The sequence below is a fragment of the Histoplasma capsulatum genome, genomic scaffold, assembly GCF_000149585.1.
Source record: "Histoplasma capsulatum NAm1 scaffold_1 genomic scaffold, whole genome shotgun sequence".
In the NCBI taxonomy this organism is placed as follows: Eukaryota; Fungi; Ascomycota; class Eurotiomycetes; order Onygenales; family Ajellomycetaceae; genus Histoplasma; species Histoplasma mississippiense.
This window is the reverse complement of record NW_001813982.1, coordinates 2,755,247-2,770,927: the sequence shown is the minus strand read 5'-3', so window position 1 is coordinate 2,770,927 and position 15,681 is coordinate 2,755,247. Positions and strand designations below refer to the sequence as shown.

Genomic DNA, 15,681 nt, shown 5'->3' with positions numbered 1-15,681 from the left:
TACCCAATACGCGGCAGTCCTTGTTGGCGTCAAATAATAGAATACTGGGGCGATGAGTGCTAAACACTGCAGAGTGGATAAGTCCATCCTTTTTATTGAGGCATCTAAGAAGGGAAAGCCCAGCCAGATAGTAACTGTCTGCTAATCCCGCATACTGTGGGCTGAGCTTCTGCATGCTGATCGCAATGACAAGGCGAGCCTGGAAATTATGACAAGGATCCTGGGATCCGTCCAAGACAGCATCTATTTCCCGGCGAAATGAAGGTTCATGCAAGGTGGGAAGCATGTATTGAGCTAGTAGAAGAGGTCAGTCGAGAGACAGAGAATTGAACGGCGGTCGCGAGGCGTGGAGTTTACCTTTGGCCATGAATATATCAATTAGTCTGTAAGCTAATTCCCGCGGTGGGAGATTAGGCTCCGCAACGGAACTTATCATTGGATATATTTTCGAGGTTGGTTTTTGGCTCTCCAGCGTAAACGCATATTTGATTTCCTGTGCGGTAGCTTCGTTTACGACTTCTTTAATGCTCTTCGAATTTGTATTTTGCTTTGCTATTTCCATTATGAGCCGAGTAATCGTGATGCCACTTGACGGCCCCAGAAATCTAGGCTCATCCGTCTCTTTGAACTTAATGAGCCCTGCTCCGCGAATCATGAATTCGGCATCAGTAGAATGGCTTATTTCGTTCTCAACCTGCGCTAATTCCTGGCTGAGTATTTTTATCCTTTCGCGCAACTGCAATATATACGTCCTTGAGATAGTTCGATTTCTTGCTGGGTCGTAGTAAACGCACTTCGCATTAGATCGCTGGCAGGGCTCACATCGCGGTATCCCGGGGTCGCATCTCGATTTTCTCTGCATTCCTAAATATTAGCGGTGGCAAATGTAGGAGGCATATCATAAGAGAAGGACATCACATTCAAAAGCGGTGGAACGAGAATGAGGGGCACAGGATATAGTACTACATCAGCGGCACAGGCAAGGGGCCGGAGAAGGCTGGATATACCTGTCTACACCGTGTACAAGCGGTCAATGTGTGAGCGATGCGGCCATTGGCCACTTCTTCTAAACGTGCAGGATTTCTCTGCGGCATCGTCCTCAATCGAACAGTGAACGGTGATTCCGTTTGCACCGACATTTAATCGACGTCTCAATGGCCTAATCGACAAGACCAGACTTCGCGGGGAATAGACAGCCTGTAGCTGTTCATGTGAAGCTCCCGCAAAGAGAAGGGACGAACAGCTACATATCATATCGGAAGTCCGAGAATTGTAGTTCTTCCATAAATAAAACCCTTTGTCGCTTGCTCTCTGTTGTCCTCGAGGTTGAACTTGGCAGCTTAAATCGGTTGACTGGCAGAACTATGGCTGAGTCATCATGGCGCGATCCATCAGCGAAGATCTCACCGATAAGCAGGGCCTCTCAACTAAATATTCCAAATGGCTGGCAATGATTAGTTTCTATCCTCTTTGGTGGATAAACTCTATCTATGTCATGTTGATGATCCGCATTTGCCATGGTTAGAAATTCATTTCCATCCACGTTACACTTTTTTCTAATCACATTCAACTAGAACCCGATATCACGAAGTGAAATTCAAATATCAAGTTACTACCAATACTCATGGTGGCGTGACGAACTGCCCCTCATGTATCATTACTAGTGTATATCATCAAGTCAGCAGTATTCCAATTTCACATTGTAGTATTTCTACTCAAGATAGGTGGCCTAGATGCATGAAGCAGTATTATCATCCTCTCTCGCTTAAAACCTTCCATGATCACATCCCGCTTCCAGCAAGCAATGGCCCTGCGCGCCTAGAAGTTCAACTTGCTCCGAGAAAACCTCATCTGAGGTGTTTTCCTTTCAAGAAAAAGCTGGTTGGTCAAGCTTTCCCACAAGAATAGCCGATTTTCGTCCGCGCCAACCAAGCCTTGAACGAACCGCGCTTGGTACACGACAAAGGCTGGAGAAGCTTCCCAACAAAGACGAGTACAAATTGCTCCAATGCAATCGCCACGAGAAATCTGCCCACAGAGGGATGCCTTCCGCCTCCCATAACACAGTTGATTTCAGAAAATCAGAGGGGATAGAATAGAGTTCAACATACTGGAAGAGGAGGGAAATTAACCTCAAATTCGAGTTCCTGTTGCAGAGGAAAATGGCACGTAGCCGCGATATGTACACGCACATGTACGTAACGTCTGGGGAGCACTATGTGCCACGAAGTATGGCGGCTGTGGTTCACAGTCCTCAAAGTCAAACGTACCCAGGTAATTGTCACTTGAGCTAGCCATGTATGCTGGTGCTGGAAGTGCTGGGTTGATTAATGTGGGCGCCTTGATCATTGGTCGATCCGGGAGAGGTTTCTTGTATTCGATTGAAACACTCTCGTCCTCCAAGTCCTTGTCCATAGAGTGTTTTGCTTCAAGAAGCTGAGGAACATAGCAAGGCCGCTGAACCCAGTCATTACGGTAAAGACTCCTTGGATGCCTGTGCCGTAGCATTCTATAATGTTGATTTTGAAAACTGAATTCGCAGGAAGAGTGTGGAGGACTTCGATATACGCCTCTGCATTCTTTGCTATGTCGGTTGGAAGACCTAGGACACTTAACCTCTTGGACATAGCGTTCTGGAAGACTGTGCCTCCAATTCCTACCCCAAGAGCAGCACCAACAGCTCGGAGGAATGAGTACATCGCGACTGCGTGAGCAACGCTGTTGACAGTAGAGATTGCCTGGACCCCGAGATTGAGTGCACTAAGAACGAGGCCATGCCCAAATCCAAGGAGTATTAGGACTGTAGCCCAAACAGCTGTTTTAGTATTGGTATTCGACAGTAGCAAGAGACCAGTTGAAATCGTTGTGAGGACCCATCCCATCCATATTGCACAGCGAAACAGACCGGTTCGAGCAATAATCCCCGCCACAAAAACGCTGGCTGGAACCAAAGAAGACGTGATCGGGAGTGCGCTGATTCCAGTAAGAACAGGGCTTAAGCCTTTTACAGCCTGGAAATAGAGCGGGATATAGTACAACGCAATGTATAACTGTTTTTGCATTTGTTAGCCAAGGGAAACAGGTGAGGGGTCGAGAAAATTCACATATTCGTGCTTCTGACGTACCTCTAGCCCCTGAATCAACGAGCAGATGTATGCGGCGATGGCGGATCGGCAATAGAACAATCCCTTTCGCAAAAACGGAACGTTCGCCATCTGGAACTCATACCAGATCGTATACAAGGTTCCAAATATACCGAGTATCATAGGAGCGAATGTCGCGATGTGGTCCCATGCAAATTGAGTACCGCCCCAAGAAATTGCTATCAGGAGGAGAGTTATACTGATAATGAATAAAGAACCTCCGATCCAGTCAACTTGTTTGATTTTATATATCAGTGTGGATTCCTGCCGCTTAAGTCTAACAGCAATGGGAACTATTACGAATCCAATCGCGCAGAAAGGGAAATTGATGTAGAACGTCCACCGCCATATTGAGTGTTCAGCAATTATGCCGCCGAAAAGTGGTCCAAGTATGGTTCCAATCGCCCATGCAATCTGAATAATTGCGGTGAACTTAGGGCGTTGCCTGAGAGGGACAATGTCGGTAAGAATGACATATCCAAGGACAAATACACCCCCGGCACCCACTCCTTGGATGGAACGCCCTGTTAACAGCATGGAAAAGTTTTGAGCCAAACATGCGATTAATGAACCGGCAGTAAAAAGGGAAACGCTGGCTAGCATCACTTCCCGTCGTCCAAATATATCGGATAGGGCGGCGATGAAAGGTTGAAATATGGCGTACGTCAAGAGAAATGAGGTTCCTGCCCAGAATGCTTCAACAGCGGTGCCGTTTAGATCGCTAGCTATCGTCTATCATACAAGGAGTAAGGCTATTGTCCCGACGGAATAAAGTAGATGATGCGAACATACCGGAAGAACCGGGACAATGATGGTCGAATTTAATGCTATCATCAAATAAAGCAAGAAGATCGAAAAAACTATCAACCACTCCCGTGTGTCCATTCCGGCGATCGTGTAAGACAAATCTTGAAGCCAAGGTCCGATTCACAAACTATATAGCTCCCTAGATCAGTGGATCTCGAACGTCTGCCCTCGTATGATTCAGACATGGCTGTAGATGAGTATTTCCCGCTTGAAGAAAACTCGACAATCTCAAGTGAGAGCTATCACAGGAATCGGTAGGCATTTTGAAGAAGGCTTTTAGCATGTCGGGTTGTCAGAGCTCAAGTAAAAATATAGCCATGCAGCACTCCACCATGCTAGAAATGGACCTGCTAGGGATGTCTCCAGCTCAGATTGTACGGGAAATACCACAATGGTGACCACAACAGCGCATCGCGATAGAGGATACGAGTATCAGTGCCGGACCTGCATGTCATACTGGCTCCATTTATGCTCATAGACCCATGTGTTCGGTGCAAAATAAGTATCAGAATGTAACTGCTCCATACTCAATTTGTGCGCTAGAGATTCGCCAAGACGGAGCAGTTGGTTCTGACCCATGCATCGCGAGCTCGTGTGTCCCAAGACGGGGGTAGCAGTTCGTTTCTCTGGCCTCCACTGCGTAACTTGTTCATCTTAAGGTGGCGCATGGGTTTTTGGTATTGGGCGGGTAAAGTCTCTTTGCCCTATACGAATAGGTTCGTGAGGCCCTGGACATTCAAGGTGTAACTGGCTCCAGAATCAAAATCATTCAGCAACGACATCAATGGGACTCAAGGCTAACCGTAGAGCCTGAACCCTTCCCCGGCTGAGTCAATAAATAGAGAGAGAAATGGTGTATCCAGTTACCCAATGTGCGCAGCTCAATCCACCAACAAAAATCCTTGTTTCGAAAGCGAGATCCGGAACGCAATATCTCAACCATGGCCAAGTTGTCGAGGCCAAAGTTTACATGGTGCGAAGCTCGCTTTGGAAGACCAGGGCCCAAATTGCAGCAAATATTGGATGGGGTTGGGGACCGATGAAAACTCTTCAAACAATATTCAACGATACACCACCGACTTGAGTATGGTTGCGTCCAACAGGAGATTGGAGAGATTAGCACTATCACTATCCCGTTGGTAGTGTTCATGACATGGTATTAATTTCAGTTGGGTTATTATAAAAGCCGCGTTCCCTTAGGAAGACCCCATGATTCAGCAAACAATTGACCACAGACTGGTGTTTGAAGTTGAAACGTCCAGGGTATGGCTGTTGGAAAGGCGTTGGAGACCGCGAAGCTAAATATAGCATTTTACAGGAAGTCGCACTAATCATAATGAGTAAGGTGCTCCCGTATCCTGATCTGCAGATGAAGAGGGGAAGAAGGCTAGAGGGATTGATGCAAGTCATGTACTCCGTACAGTAGTTATCCAAGCCACATTTATCCGATGCCATTACCAGGAGGACGATCCCGCTGAGATCTATCCGCATTTTGTCCCTGGCTCTCGACTTTTCGTCGTCATGATTTTCAAAATGCCATGTCCTCATCCAAAACTGAATGATGATATCCATTCCCAGTCGATCAATGCAATGTAACCCCGCGATGGAATTCACACCAACCCTCTCATGTTCCGGAGAACGATCACCCAGTGTTGGACGAGGTGATCAGTTCTTCTATTCCTTTTCCCACCTTCTTTATCATACCACATTGCTTTTAACTCATGAATTATATCTTGTGTCAAAATTTCTTGATGAAGTCACCTAGCACACGTCACCCAATCGTGCTTCTTCTGCGAGGAGACCATCCGGCTAGACACTATTGTGGGAACCGGGTAGTCCCTGGAGACAAAGCTGCCCGCGAGGATCAGCATCCTCGCTCACCAAAAAGGCTTTTCACAAGCCAGACCGCAAACATGCCAAGTCGATATTACATTTCGTAGCCAACAATGAAAAACTTTTCCAATACGGAATTCCAGCGTATATCTGCAGACTAATGTGAATGGTTGTTGATAACCATAATGGAATATCCACCGGAGGCCGAAATAACCACTCGCAGGGCTTAGCATTTCTTCTGGTATGAAAGTGCCTCGCTTTGAGATGTCCTCGAGCCTCACCACTTCTAATTCGAATTACATATCGTTGTATGCTGTATCCAGGTTGATCGCAGTGCCTGGCGTTGAAGCTTGGGGTCAGTGGCTTGGTACGACATTTAGTATTTTCCCTCGTATCCAAGACCAATTCAACGCAGTCACCGAAGGACTTGCCTGACCCGGGAATATGCCAGGGGTGCCGAAGAATACGGAATACTGGAGTTCGATTCGAGCAAGCAATATGCCAGAAATACCTAAGTTGTGATCAAGGCTCCCCAAAATGTAAAACCTACCAAAAAAAAGGAAATATTAATAGCTAATGGCAATAGGTTAATTTCGTGACAGGAACGTTTGTTTGACAGCAAGCTACACCACGATATTGTAGATCGGGGCGCTAAACGTGTAATCTCTAGCAGCGATATCAAACATTCGATTTCAAACAGCTGTTGGCATCAGTTACCGCCTAAAGGTGACTCTGGACCTCTTCTTGGCTAATATAACCGATAACGCGTGTATGATTGTTTCCACAGCGTACTTCATACAAAGGCATTCGTTTTGTCAGAGATTTTAGGCGGTAGAGGGAACCGGGGAAGATTTTCAATGAATCATCCTTGCTGAACATCGCAGCCTCAGTAGCCATCGAATTATCCGGACTATTGAATTATTTTCTCGTCTCCCGGCACCTGATGATGCTGGAAAGGTAGCGAAGCGCGCTGCAGGCATACACATAAAAACTCTTTTGTAAAGCTTTCTCAGAAGAAACACGACAGCAGTTTCAAACAATGCTGTAGGTTTATGTGTTCTTTGGTATCAAAACAACGTGTCAGCGGGAACCTTTTTCAAGATATAGTAGTATACTATATGAAAAGGCCGTCCAGCAGCTGAATTTCTCACTCAAAACTATGCGTACGGGAGTACATGTAGGCGCGCGAATATAGATAAGCACTGAAAGTAGATCAGGCGTAACAGGACGTGCTTTCTTGAAAAATTTTCACTTTATCTTGACCAGAATTGGTTCGGCGATTTTGTGTGATTTATTATCTCCTTCCTTGTTTGCCGGATAGATCCTAACACTAAGCAGCAGGTTTGAGAATGGAACTCCGTGTCCGGCAGGAAAGTAAGAAATGGCCTCCCCTCTTACTTTTCCCAATTTGTCCTTGTATTTCAAGCCGTTTCTCCCAGTGCCATGTTTACATCCAAGTGGCGAAAAAGTAAAAAATCCACTTTCCCTCCATGAAAGAGGCCACAAGGAACCAAGGAGATCGCTTAGCAGCAACCCGTATTTATCGCCAAACTTGACATAACAGAACGATATTGGCGTGGGTCTACATTCCGAGGGTCTTGAAATCATTCGGCAGACGAATAGGGTGCATTTAACTTTTTTTTTGAAACAAACTGCCGACGTTACAAGCCGAGAGTAGAGTTTCGAGTAGCGAGGGAGTATATCCGGGAAACTCTTGTCCATGTGCCTCGACCTGCAGCAAATGGGGGGAACTTGATATGATGCTGGTGCAGCCAAACCCACGTGACTTGATCTTGCCTCCTGAGTTGGTGATGTTGGTGTTGGTGGTGGCTTGCTTAAGCCCATTGGTGGACACAGTGCAGTCCATTTCCTGTATTAGAAAAATCGTTGATGCGAAGCTGCGAAGCCCGGCCTTGAAGTGTCCTTGCCAGTTTCAGTCACGTACACAGAAAATTAAGGAAATGAGACCAGCATGCATGTATGCTCTTGGGATCTGGCTATGCAGTCGGCTGGTAATACCCTACGTGATATTTCTGAAAACGTAAAGGACATTTCGTGTTTTAGATTCTTTATTGTGCCCTTGTGCTGCCACATGCCATTGTATGACTGCTGCAGGGGAGGTAATCCGTGGTGGCCATTGAGCGCTGGCCAACTCCTTCCGGGATAACTCAATCAATTCGTGATGGCACCACACAGAGTGTTAATGATTTTCAATATATCGTAGTCGTTGTAATATGTTGGGAGGAGAATATATCTCCTATCAAGAATCAAGCCCACGTCGCAGTAACGAGAACATTAGCTGCCGTAATACCCAGGTAAGATCCGGACTAAGATATTTCAGGGTTGAGGCGAGAGGTAGTAGTAGCTCAGAGATTGCTTGTGAGGAGAAATATCCCTTCTCTGTGCTGAACTTCGGCCATCTGATCGAAAATATCTTAGCCTGCACATCCACACATAGAGACGAACCAGCCCCGAGAGGAGGCGCAGGCAACGGCTAGGGCTTATCATATTTCTACCATCAAAGGAAAAGGTGTGAATGTCCACAATTAGTCATTTTATTGGGTACATAGACTGCGCAATTTGGAGCCGAAAACAGCCATCCCAGTCCAAGGTGGGTATATTGACCATACAACCACGCAAAATTGAGGAGGCTCGTTCCAACCAACAAATTGACCACAGGACTTGTGGCAGGCATAATGAATTCTATGTGCAGAGACGAGAACATGGCAGCAGAATGCTGCACAGGGTGGAAAGCCACAGGAATAAATATGAAATTACTATTTGCGAGTTGGAGTCGTTCTCTGCAAGAAGCAAAAAAAAGTGTCACATGACCTTAGGTAATATCGCTGATTGGTTGATCACCCCTTCCGATAAACGGGTCACGGGCGATAAAGTTCACCTGTAACCGTGCGGCATCCAGAGCCTCAGACAAACTTACCATCCGCTGGACGTCATGGCTCCATCCACCATGGCTTCTGACCCAAGAGAATCGTCTGACTTACAGAATCAACCTTTTCCAATCAGATATGTGGAACAAATTAGCTTCTATGTATTACAAGCAAGGTTTTGGTTGAAACCGGTCAGTTGATCGGCGGCACATGCAGACAAGGTAGCCACGGGGAATTCCCTTGAGGCAAAAGGTAACAAACTCAACATTGTGGTGGTACTATGGGGCGACGGATGATATGGCGATCGCATTAGGATATGGTGCCACTGTCATGGGGATCGTGGGAGGCCAACAAGCTGATGTTTCCGCTAGTCCCCGATTCTCCTGCCATACTTTGTTTCATTGGCACTCTTTCTTAGAGCAGAATGGGAGACCCGCCTACTACGAGGTCGATATAATGTCTTTTTATATATTTCCAACATCCGGGACTTATCGTTGGAAACTAGACCCCGGTTTTCTATACCCCACATCCTCTTCCGTTTAAAATATAACTGAGGGAAACCCCAACGCGAGAGACTGGTACTTCTCTTCTGCATCCTTTGCTCTCTTACCTACCGAGAACCAAGGCAAAATGGATGAACGGATCTCTATACCTGTATCTCTTCCTCACCCGAATCCTACCGTTTCATATTGGCAGAACCCACCAGATGAGATCGGGGATATTTGCTCAACCACACAGCTTCCTGAAGAGGTTGATATTGCAATAGTCGGATCGGGGATATCTGGTGCGGCCGTTGCATATAATGTACTATGTCGAGCTCCGGGGACAAATATTGTTATGCTAGAGGCGAGGAACGCCGTTAGTGGAGCAACAGGAAGAAACGGTACTCATTCCTTTGTCGTCCAAGCTATATATGAAAATACATTTGAGAGACAGCATCATCCATCCATGTTTCCCCCTGGTCAAAAATGCGTCACTTCCAGGGCGACTTGCACATAGCGTCCCCAGAGAAGAATCTACTTCCCATGAACAATCCAGCTAATTCAATACATACGGCGGAATTGGATATTAGGCGGCCACACCAAGGGAGCTTCTTATACGACCTTCCCTACGAATGTGGAGAAACTGGGCCTCGACGAAGCAATCAAAATCGCGAAACTCGAACTCAACACCGTTAGGCAGGTCCACGCCTTTGCGCGTAAGCATAACATCGCCTGCGAGAGCGAACATATTGACACAACAGACGTGATATACAATCAAGAATCACTGGAGCAAGCCGCTGCGACAGTCAAATTCATGCAAAATGTCATGCCAAACCACCCCGCTAGCAAATACACGTTCTGGAGCAAAAAGGAAACAGAAGAGAAATTCTTAGTCCCTGGCGCTGCTGGAGCCGTAACGTACGAAGCAGGCAGTCTCAGTTCATATAAGTTTGTCATAGGGCTTCTTAAGTTATGTCTAAACCAAGGCCTGAACCTACAGACAAATACGCCCGTTACCAGTCTGCATAAGCAGGAAAACAGCGTGAGCAGTGGTTTCAACTATGGAAACAGCAAGGGCTGGACCGTCGTGACTCCGCGCGGCAACATTCAAGCTGCGCAAGTCATCATGGCGACTAACGGCTACTCAGCAGCCATCTACCCGAAGCTTCAGGGTGTCATAGTCCCCGTTCGCGGACAGGTGACAGCACATAGGCCCGGATCAGCAATACCAGCATCCGGTCTCTCCACCACTTATTCCTTCAACTATGGCAGCGGCTTCGACTACATGATCCAATGTCCTGACACATCAAAGTATCCGCGCGATATCGTCATCGGTGGAGGGTTCGGCGAGAGTAAGAATGGCGGCCTGGCCAATTATGGAACTACGGACGACTCAGTCTTGGATCCGGCCATTAGTGAGTATCTTGCTGCGTCGACAGTGGAGTTCTTCGGCAAGAATTGGGGACACGACGACCCTGCCGGCCGCGTCCGACATGAATGGACTGGGATTATGGGATATAGTGCTGATGGGTACCCGCTGGTGGGGGAGATGCCAGGGGAGCCTGGTTTGTTCATCTCGGCATCATTTCAAGGCCATGGTAAATCAACATCCACACCCTGATCTTCGAATACTTCTCTTCCAATATATATATATATATATCTTATTCGACTTTGCTGATATTCATTTCAAAACTCTAGGAATGGTGTCCTGCTTCCTCTGCGCACAGGCCGTCACAAGCATGTTATTTGGTGACAACGAAAACGACCTGTACAGCTGGTTCCCGCGCACTTACAAGGTAAACGCTGATCGCCTGAAGCGAAGGCTTGATCGGAGAATCACTCCTCCTCCAAAACCCCACTCCAAGGCGCGTTTATAAGCATGGGCTGTGTTTCTCAAATCTTTCACGTATGAGCGTAGGGGGGTTGGTATTTTCGTTCACTTTGACGATAAACTTCTTCTTTTTCAAATCCCTCCTATTTTCTTGCCTTCTTCTTGAAATTCGAATTTATCCTTGCCCCAAGATGTATGGCAGGAAGAGATTCGGAATAGATCACGATGTATGATTTATATACCACCGTAAACGAGCCGCTATGAAACGAGGGGGTTGGTCAGAGGGATGATTTATGCATTGGGATATGGCCCAGCGAGTGCATCAAGCTTGGTATCAGAATGCCGATCAGCAGGATTTCTATTATTGTTATTCTATGTCCCACATGCCGTTCATATTCTCCCCCCAATAAAATCCACCGTATATCATCAGAAAGAGCTTTCATTATATTTGTAGCAACATCTACTCCATACACAAAAAGCTAACATGTAATAAAATAAATAAGATAAAATAACCCAAATACAGCTCACAGTACATGACTGACAACGCCCATAGAAGTAGCGTATGGAAAAGAGCAAAATCCAAGTGCTCACCAGGGAATATAGGAAACAAGATGAGAAAAATAAGCGACCAAATGCAACAAAGATCCGACTTGGCGAGAGAATCAATAGAAAGAAGAAATGAATGAGTGAAAAAAGGAGGAATGACATCAAAAGAATTGAACATGGACATGAAAACAAATGGGTAAATGAGGAAGCCGATACACAGTATATCATATCAATCACACCCAACCCCTCCCTTGAAGGGGGACTTTTTGTCTTTTTTTTTTTTTTTTTTTTTTTTTTTTTTTTTTTTTTTTTGGCATTTAAACTCAAAATTCATGTTCAGTAATAAATTTCGATATCTAATGAAATTCCCTCCCTTGAATACTATGAACAAACCATTGCCATTGGATATTTCCTTTAACCCGTTCAATGGGCTCAACTGGAAAGAAAAAGACGAAGAAGAATATAACTATGGTAAGATACAATTATCATGACTCTTTAACATCGACCTTTTTGGCTGGGGGAGCTCCGACATCAGCGCTGGCAGCGCTGGTTCCATTGGAAGCAGATGAATGGCCGTTGCCATTAGCAGTGGTAGCAGCAGCAGAATCACCGTCGTCTTCCCGCAAACGCTTCTGGCCTGCCTTAGCTGCTGGGTTATCCGTTACTGCTGGCACCTGGATGACGGGGACACCACTACGAGGACAGAAATGGAAGAAGGGAAAGAGAAGGGTTAGCTATGACCAACCAACCATGGAGAATAGGATTCCTGAATATGGGAGCTGAAAATGGGACAGATGTGTGCCAATATAATGTATACATACCGAGAATCCTTTTGAGCCTCTTGACGACCACCTCTACCTCCTCTCTGGCCGCGTCCACCTCGACTACCCCTAAAATTCTTCTTATTATCATCCCCACGACGATCGTGGTGGCTCGAGGCCCCACGGCCTCGCCCTCTATGAGCACCTCTGCCCCGGCCGGTATTGGGCCGCAGTCGACCAGCTTCAATATCCTTCATCTTCCCGTCGCAATAATCCTTCTTGCTCTTGATCAGGAGTTCCGTGGTACCCTTCCACTTTGGCTTGGGTTCGAGGGCCAGAAAAGCCTTTTGCGTCTCCTCGCTGTCAAATTCAACAAATACGCTTCCCTTAAAAATCTTCTCGGCTGTACGTCTCAGGCGAATTGCATTGGTGGGGCCGTATGGTGTGAAAAAGGCCTCAATGTCGAATTGCGTGCTCGGTTCCTCGGGACCAAATCCCTTCGCGTAGATGCTACGGTGCATGGCTTTATTTTCGAAAACCTTGACCACAGTAGGATCCAGCGAATCCTTGACTGTTTCCGGCAGGGCCACCTTTCGTCTGACGCAGGTATTGTCGTCGGTCAACTCGAGAGTTTTTGAGTCCTTGAGCGCATCGACAACGGCGCTGAATGGCTGGAAACGACGCATGCGCTTGAATGAGTGCAGGAGGGACAGTTCGACGGGGCGATTTTCGCTGCCGCCCACTTTAGAGAGGAGGAATTTGTCCATGAGAAGATTCGAATCAGAGAAGTAGAATTCGACCTGTGAGGAAGTCCAGAAGTTAGAAAGATATGGGATATGTACCTTTTGAAAAACACGATCACACCAGGCATGTGGGGAAGCGGACCTGTTTACGGATCTCGTCTGGGTCGCTCGTCTCTTTCAGCGTCGAGACATCTGATTTGATGTTGTCACGATAGTTTACGCGTGGGCGATTGGCACCGCGGCCACCTCGTGACGATTGCCTTTGGTCACTGTTTGTGTCCTTTAGCTCACCATCCTTAGAGTCACTCTTTGATTCAGCATCTTGACCCAGCTTTGCGGCAGCCGCAATAATTCTAGCTTCCTCCTTGGCTTCCGTATCTTCATCCTCCACACCACCTTGTTGTCCTTCTGAAGGCTTGCCATTAGTATCTGGGTTTGCATATTTCTCCCCACTGGGCTCTTGAGTAACAGGTTGCCCCTCCCCTTTCATTGGTGCTTGGGCCTTGAGCTCTGCCACCTGCTTCAAATCGTCCTCAGCCTGTACGTTGGAATTGGCTTCCGGGGGAATGGCGACTTGATTCCGTTCCTCAGCCATTTTGTGTGACGACTCAATCTATTAACAAAACAAAACGCAGGATTCAAAGGAGAGCGACACCAATGGACAAATGGAGACAAAACTGTCCCAACCCTGCTGGTGCCGAGGAGAGGTTGCCTTCTCTGCTTTCTCAGACAGCAAAGAAGTGAACGGGGATTCTAGTAGCAGACCTAAATCATCTGATATCGCAAGGGCTAAAATGTGCTATGTTAGAGAATTTCTTTGTTTCCAATTGACCGAGAGGAACAGACGAATCTATAGGTACAAGGGCGGGGAAAATTCGACCGCACAGGAGGAATGGCGGGGGAGGAGTAACTGCACAAGATATGAAGACAGATCGTGTTCCTGATCAATTAATCTGGAACTAAATATATATGTGAGGAAGGCTATACTCCGCCGAAAGAGACCATACAAACATTAGATAACTGCGTTGTAAAAGGAGATTTTTTGCTGGTCCGAAGTTTATAGCAGCTAGCAAGGGCCACCGGGACGTTGTTGTTCCGGTCCGAGCTTCTGTTCGACATCCAAGCAGCTAATTGTTTGTGGTGTTTATTTTCAATGGCATGGAGACGATCACAATGACAATGACTGCCCATTACTCCAAGGTTTCTTTGGTGGTGGAGGCCTCGAACTATATGTTGGTGGCCATGCTTATTCTCTTTGACTATAATCCCGCAAACAAATCCCTCCCCTAACCACTTAGTTAATCTCTCGAGCGTAAAACTAGTAGCCAATGTTGGTTCTATATAGCCGTTTTCTTTCGGCAGCAATCCCGGCTGCGTGCTGCTGTACGGCGGATTCCTCCCTGGAACCGCGAGGATGATTCCACTGACCGACTGCAGCAGTGCTCGAAACGCCGAGTCGGAATGTCGCGTTCTGGCTGGCTGCTCCTGCTGTTTTCTCTGCTCCAACCCGCCAAGCTCAGGTCTTTCGTTCTGTTTGCCGCAGACTTCTGGCATCAACATCAACCACCAAGACATTGCTATATTTATTGACATCATGTTCTTTGTGTGGTCTGCTTCGGCAGACCCCGTGTGAGATAGTGTGTGTGTGTATGTTGGTGTGTGTTGTTGTTGTAACTGGATAAAACGCAGTCTTATATCCCATTCCCTGCTGCTGATCTCTTTGTTGTCACTCGCTCGCCATTCACGTTCTAACTGGCCCAGTAGCAGCAACTTGGCCAACCATTTGCAAGAGGGACACAAATCATGTCCTGTTACGGCCTTATAGCTTGAATCATACATGAAATATATCATAGGTTATCCATTTATTGACCTCTTCGACACTATATCTATGGTGTTAGGCTGGGCAGACTCCGGCTTCCTGCAGGCAACGGCAGCATCTCCACTGCGGCTGCATATCTCTCTCCCACGCCAATGTCTGAAATGACCGGGGTACTGAGTGGCAATCTGCATTAGCTTGATCAACTTGACCGATTAGTGGCGTATGTCGTTTTCGTTTTCGGTGCGATCCTGAATTCATCTCCTATTTGAGTCTATCAACGATATACCTCCTCTTCTCTCTTTGACGCTGCCTCGATATTGGAAGTTTAAAGTACCTGCTCAAATATGGCGGGTCACGACGATGAGGATATACCTCCATGGGCAATAAAGGATGTAAGTCCTTTTTGTTTTAACACGCTGCGGTGAAAATATCCTTGTTGCTAACACTTAATATTCTACATTGAAGATCGTCTATGTTTCCATATTGGGTCCCGTCATCTTTGCAGCTTTCCTTGAGTGGTTGCTATGGCTAGCTGCTTTTTTATATTGTCTAGGAAAAGTGTTTGTGAAGGCAGATCATTGGAGCATCAAAGTTCTTGCGGTGATCATGATAGTGATGTTCACGGCATTTCGGTACGTACTCCCGAATGCATTCTCACTTCCCAGTTGTCCACCTTCCTGCTGATCGTAGCCCTTCATAGAGGCGCATTTCTTCCGTCATGATGGTTACCCTTCCCCCTTCCCGCAATATCACAAGGTATTTTCCGATCCATGTCGTGTCCTTTTTGCATGATTTGCATTCTGACTTTCCGCAATTCTCCTCATCATT

General features: G+C 46.6%; 5 protein-coding genes across 5 annotated transcripts; 2 read left to right on the top strand and 3 right to left on the bottom strand.

Annotated features, from left to right (window-relative positions):
- Window positions 1–307: 307 nt before the first annotated feature.
- On the bottom strand, window positions 308–1,139 carry HCAG_00789 (predicted protein; the record flags this gene model as incomplete). The annotated part of the gene is made up of 2 exons (XM_001543693.1): window positions 308–856; window positions 1,008–1,139. The coding sequence occupies 2 exons, from the start codon at window positions 1,137–1,139 to the stop codon at window positions 308–310; spliced, it is 681 nt and encodes a 226-aa protein (XP_001543743.1).
- A 1,206-nt stretch (window positions 1,140–2,345) lies between these two features.
- Window positions 2,346–3,933, bottom strand: HCAG_00788 (predicted protein; the record flags this gene model as incomplete). The annotated part of the gene is made up of 4 exons (XM_001543692.1): window positions 2,346–2,800; window positions 2,906–3,050; window positions 3,126–3,667; window positions 3,885–3,933. 4 exons carry the CDS (start codon window positions 3,931–3,933, stop codon window positions 2,346–2,348), a joined length of 1,191 nt encoding a protein of 396 aa, XP_001543742.1.
- A 5,706-nt stretch (window positions 3,934–9,639) lies between these two features.
- HCAG_00787 (predicted protein) lies at window positions 9,640–10,774 on the top strand (the record flags this gene model as incomplete). The annotated part of the gene is made up of 2 exons (XM_001543691.1): window positions 9,640–9,643; window positions 9,744–10,774. The coding sequence occupies 2 exons, from the start codon at window positions 9,640–9,642 to the stop codon at window positions 10,772–10,774; spliced, it is 1,035 nt and encodes a 344-aa protein (XP_001543741.1).
- A 1,241-nt stretch (window positions 10,775–12,015) lies between these two features.
- HCAG_00786 (conserved hypothetical protein) lies at window positions 12,016–13,629 on the bottom strand (the record flags this gene model as incomplete). The annotated part of the gene is made up of 3 exons (XM_001543690.1): window positions 12,016–12,223; window positions 12,352–13,091; window positions 13,177–13,629. 3 exons carry the CDS (start codon window positions 13,627–13,629, stop codon window positions 12,016–12,018), a joined length of 1,401 nt encoding a protein of 466 aa, XP_001543740.1.
- A 1,568-nt stretch (window positions 13,630–15,197) lies between these two features.
- HCAG_00785 (predicted protein) lies at window positions 15,198–15,575 on the top strand (the record flags this gene model as incomplete). The annotated part of the gene is made up of 3 exons (XM_001543689.1): window positions 15,198–15,245; window positions 15,319–15,485; window positions 15,554–15,575. The coding sequence occupies 3 exons, from the start codon at window positions 15,198–15,200 to the stop codon at window positions 15,573–15,575; spliced, it is 237 nt and encodes a 78-aa protein (XP_001543739.1).
- Between the last annotated feature and the right edge of the window lie 106 nt (window positions 15,576–15,681).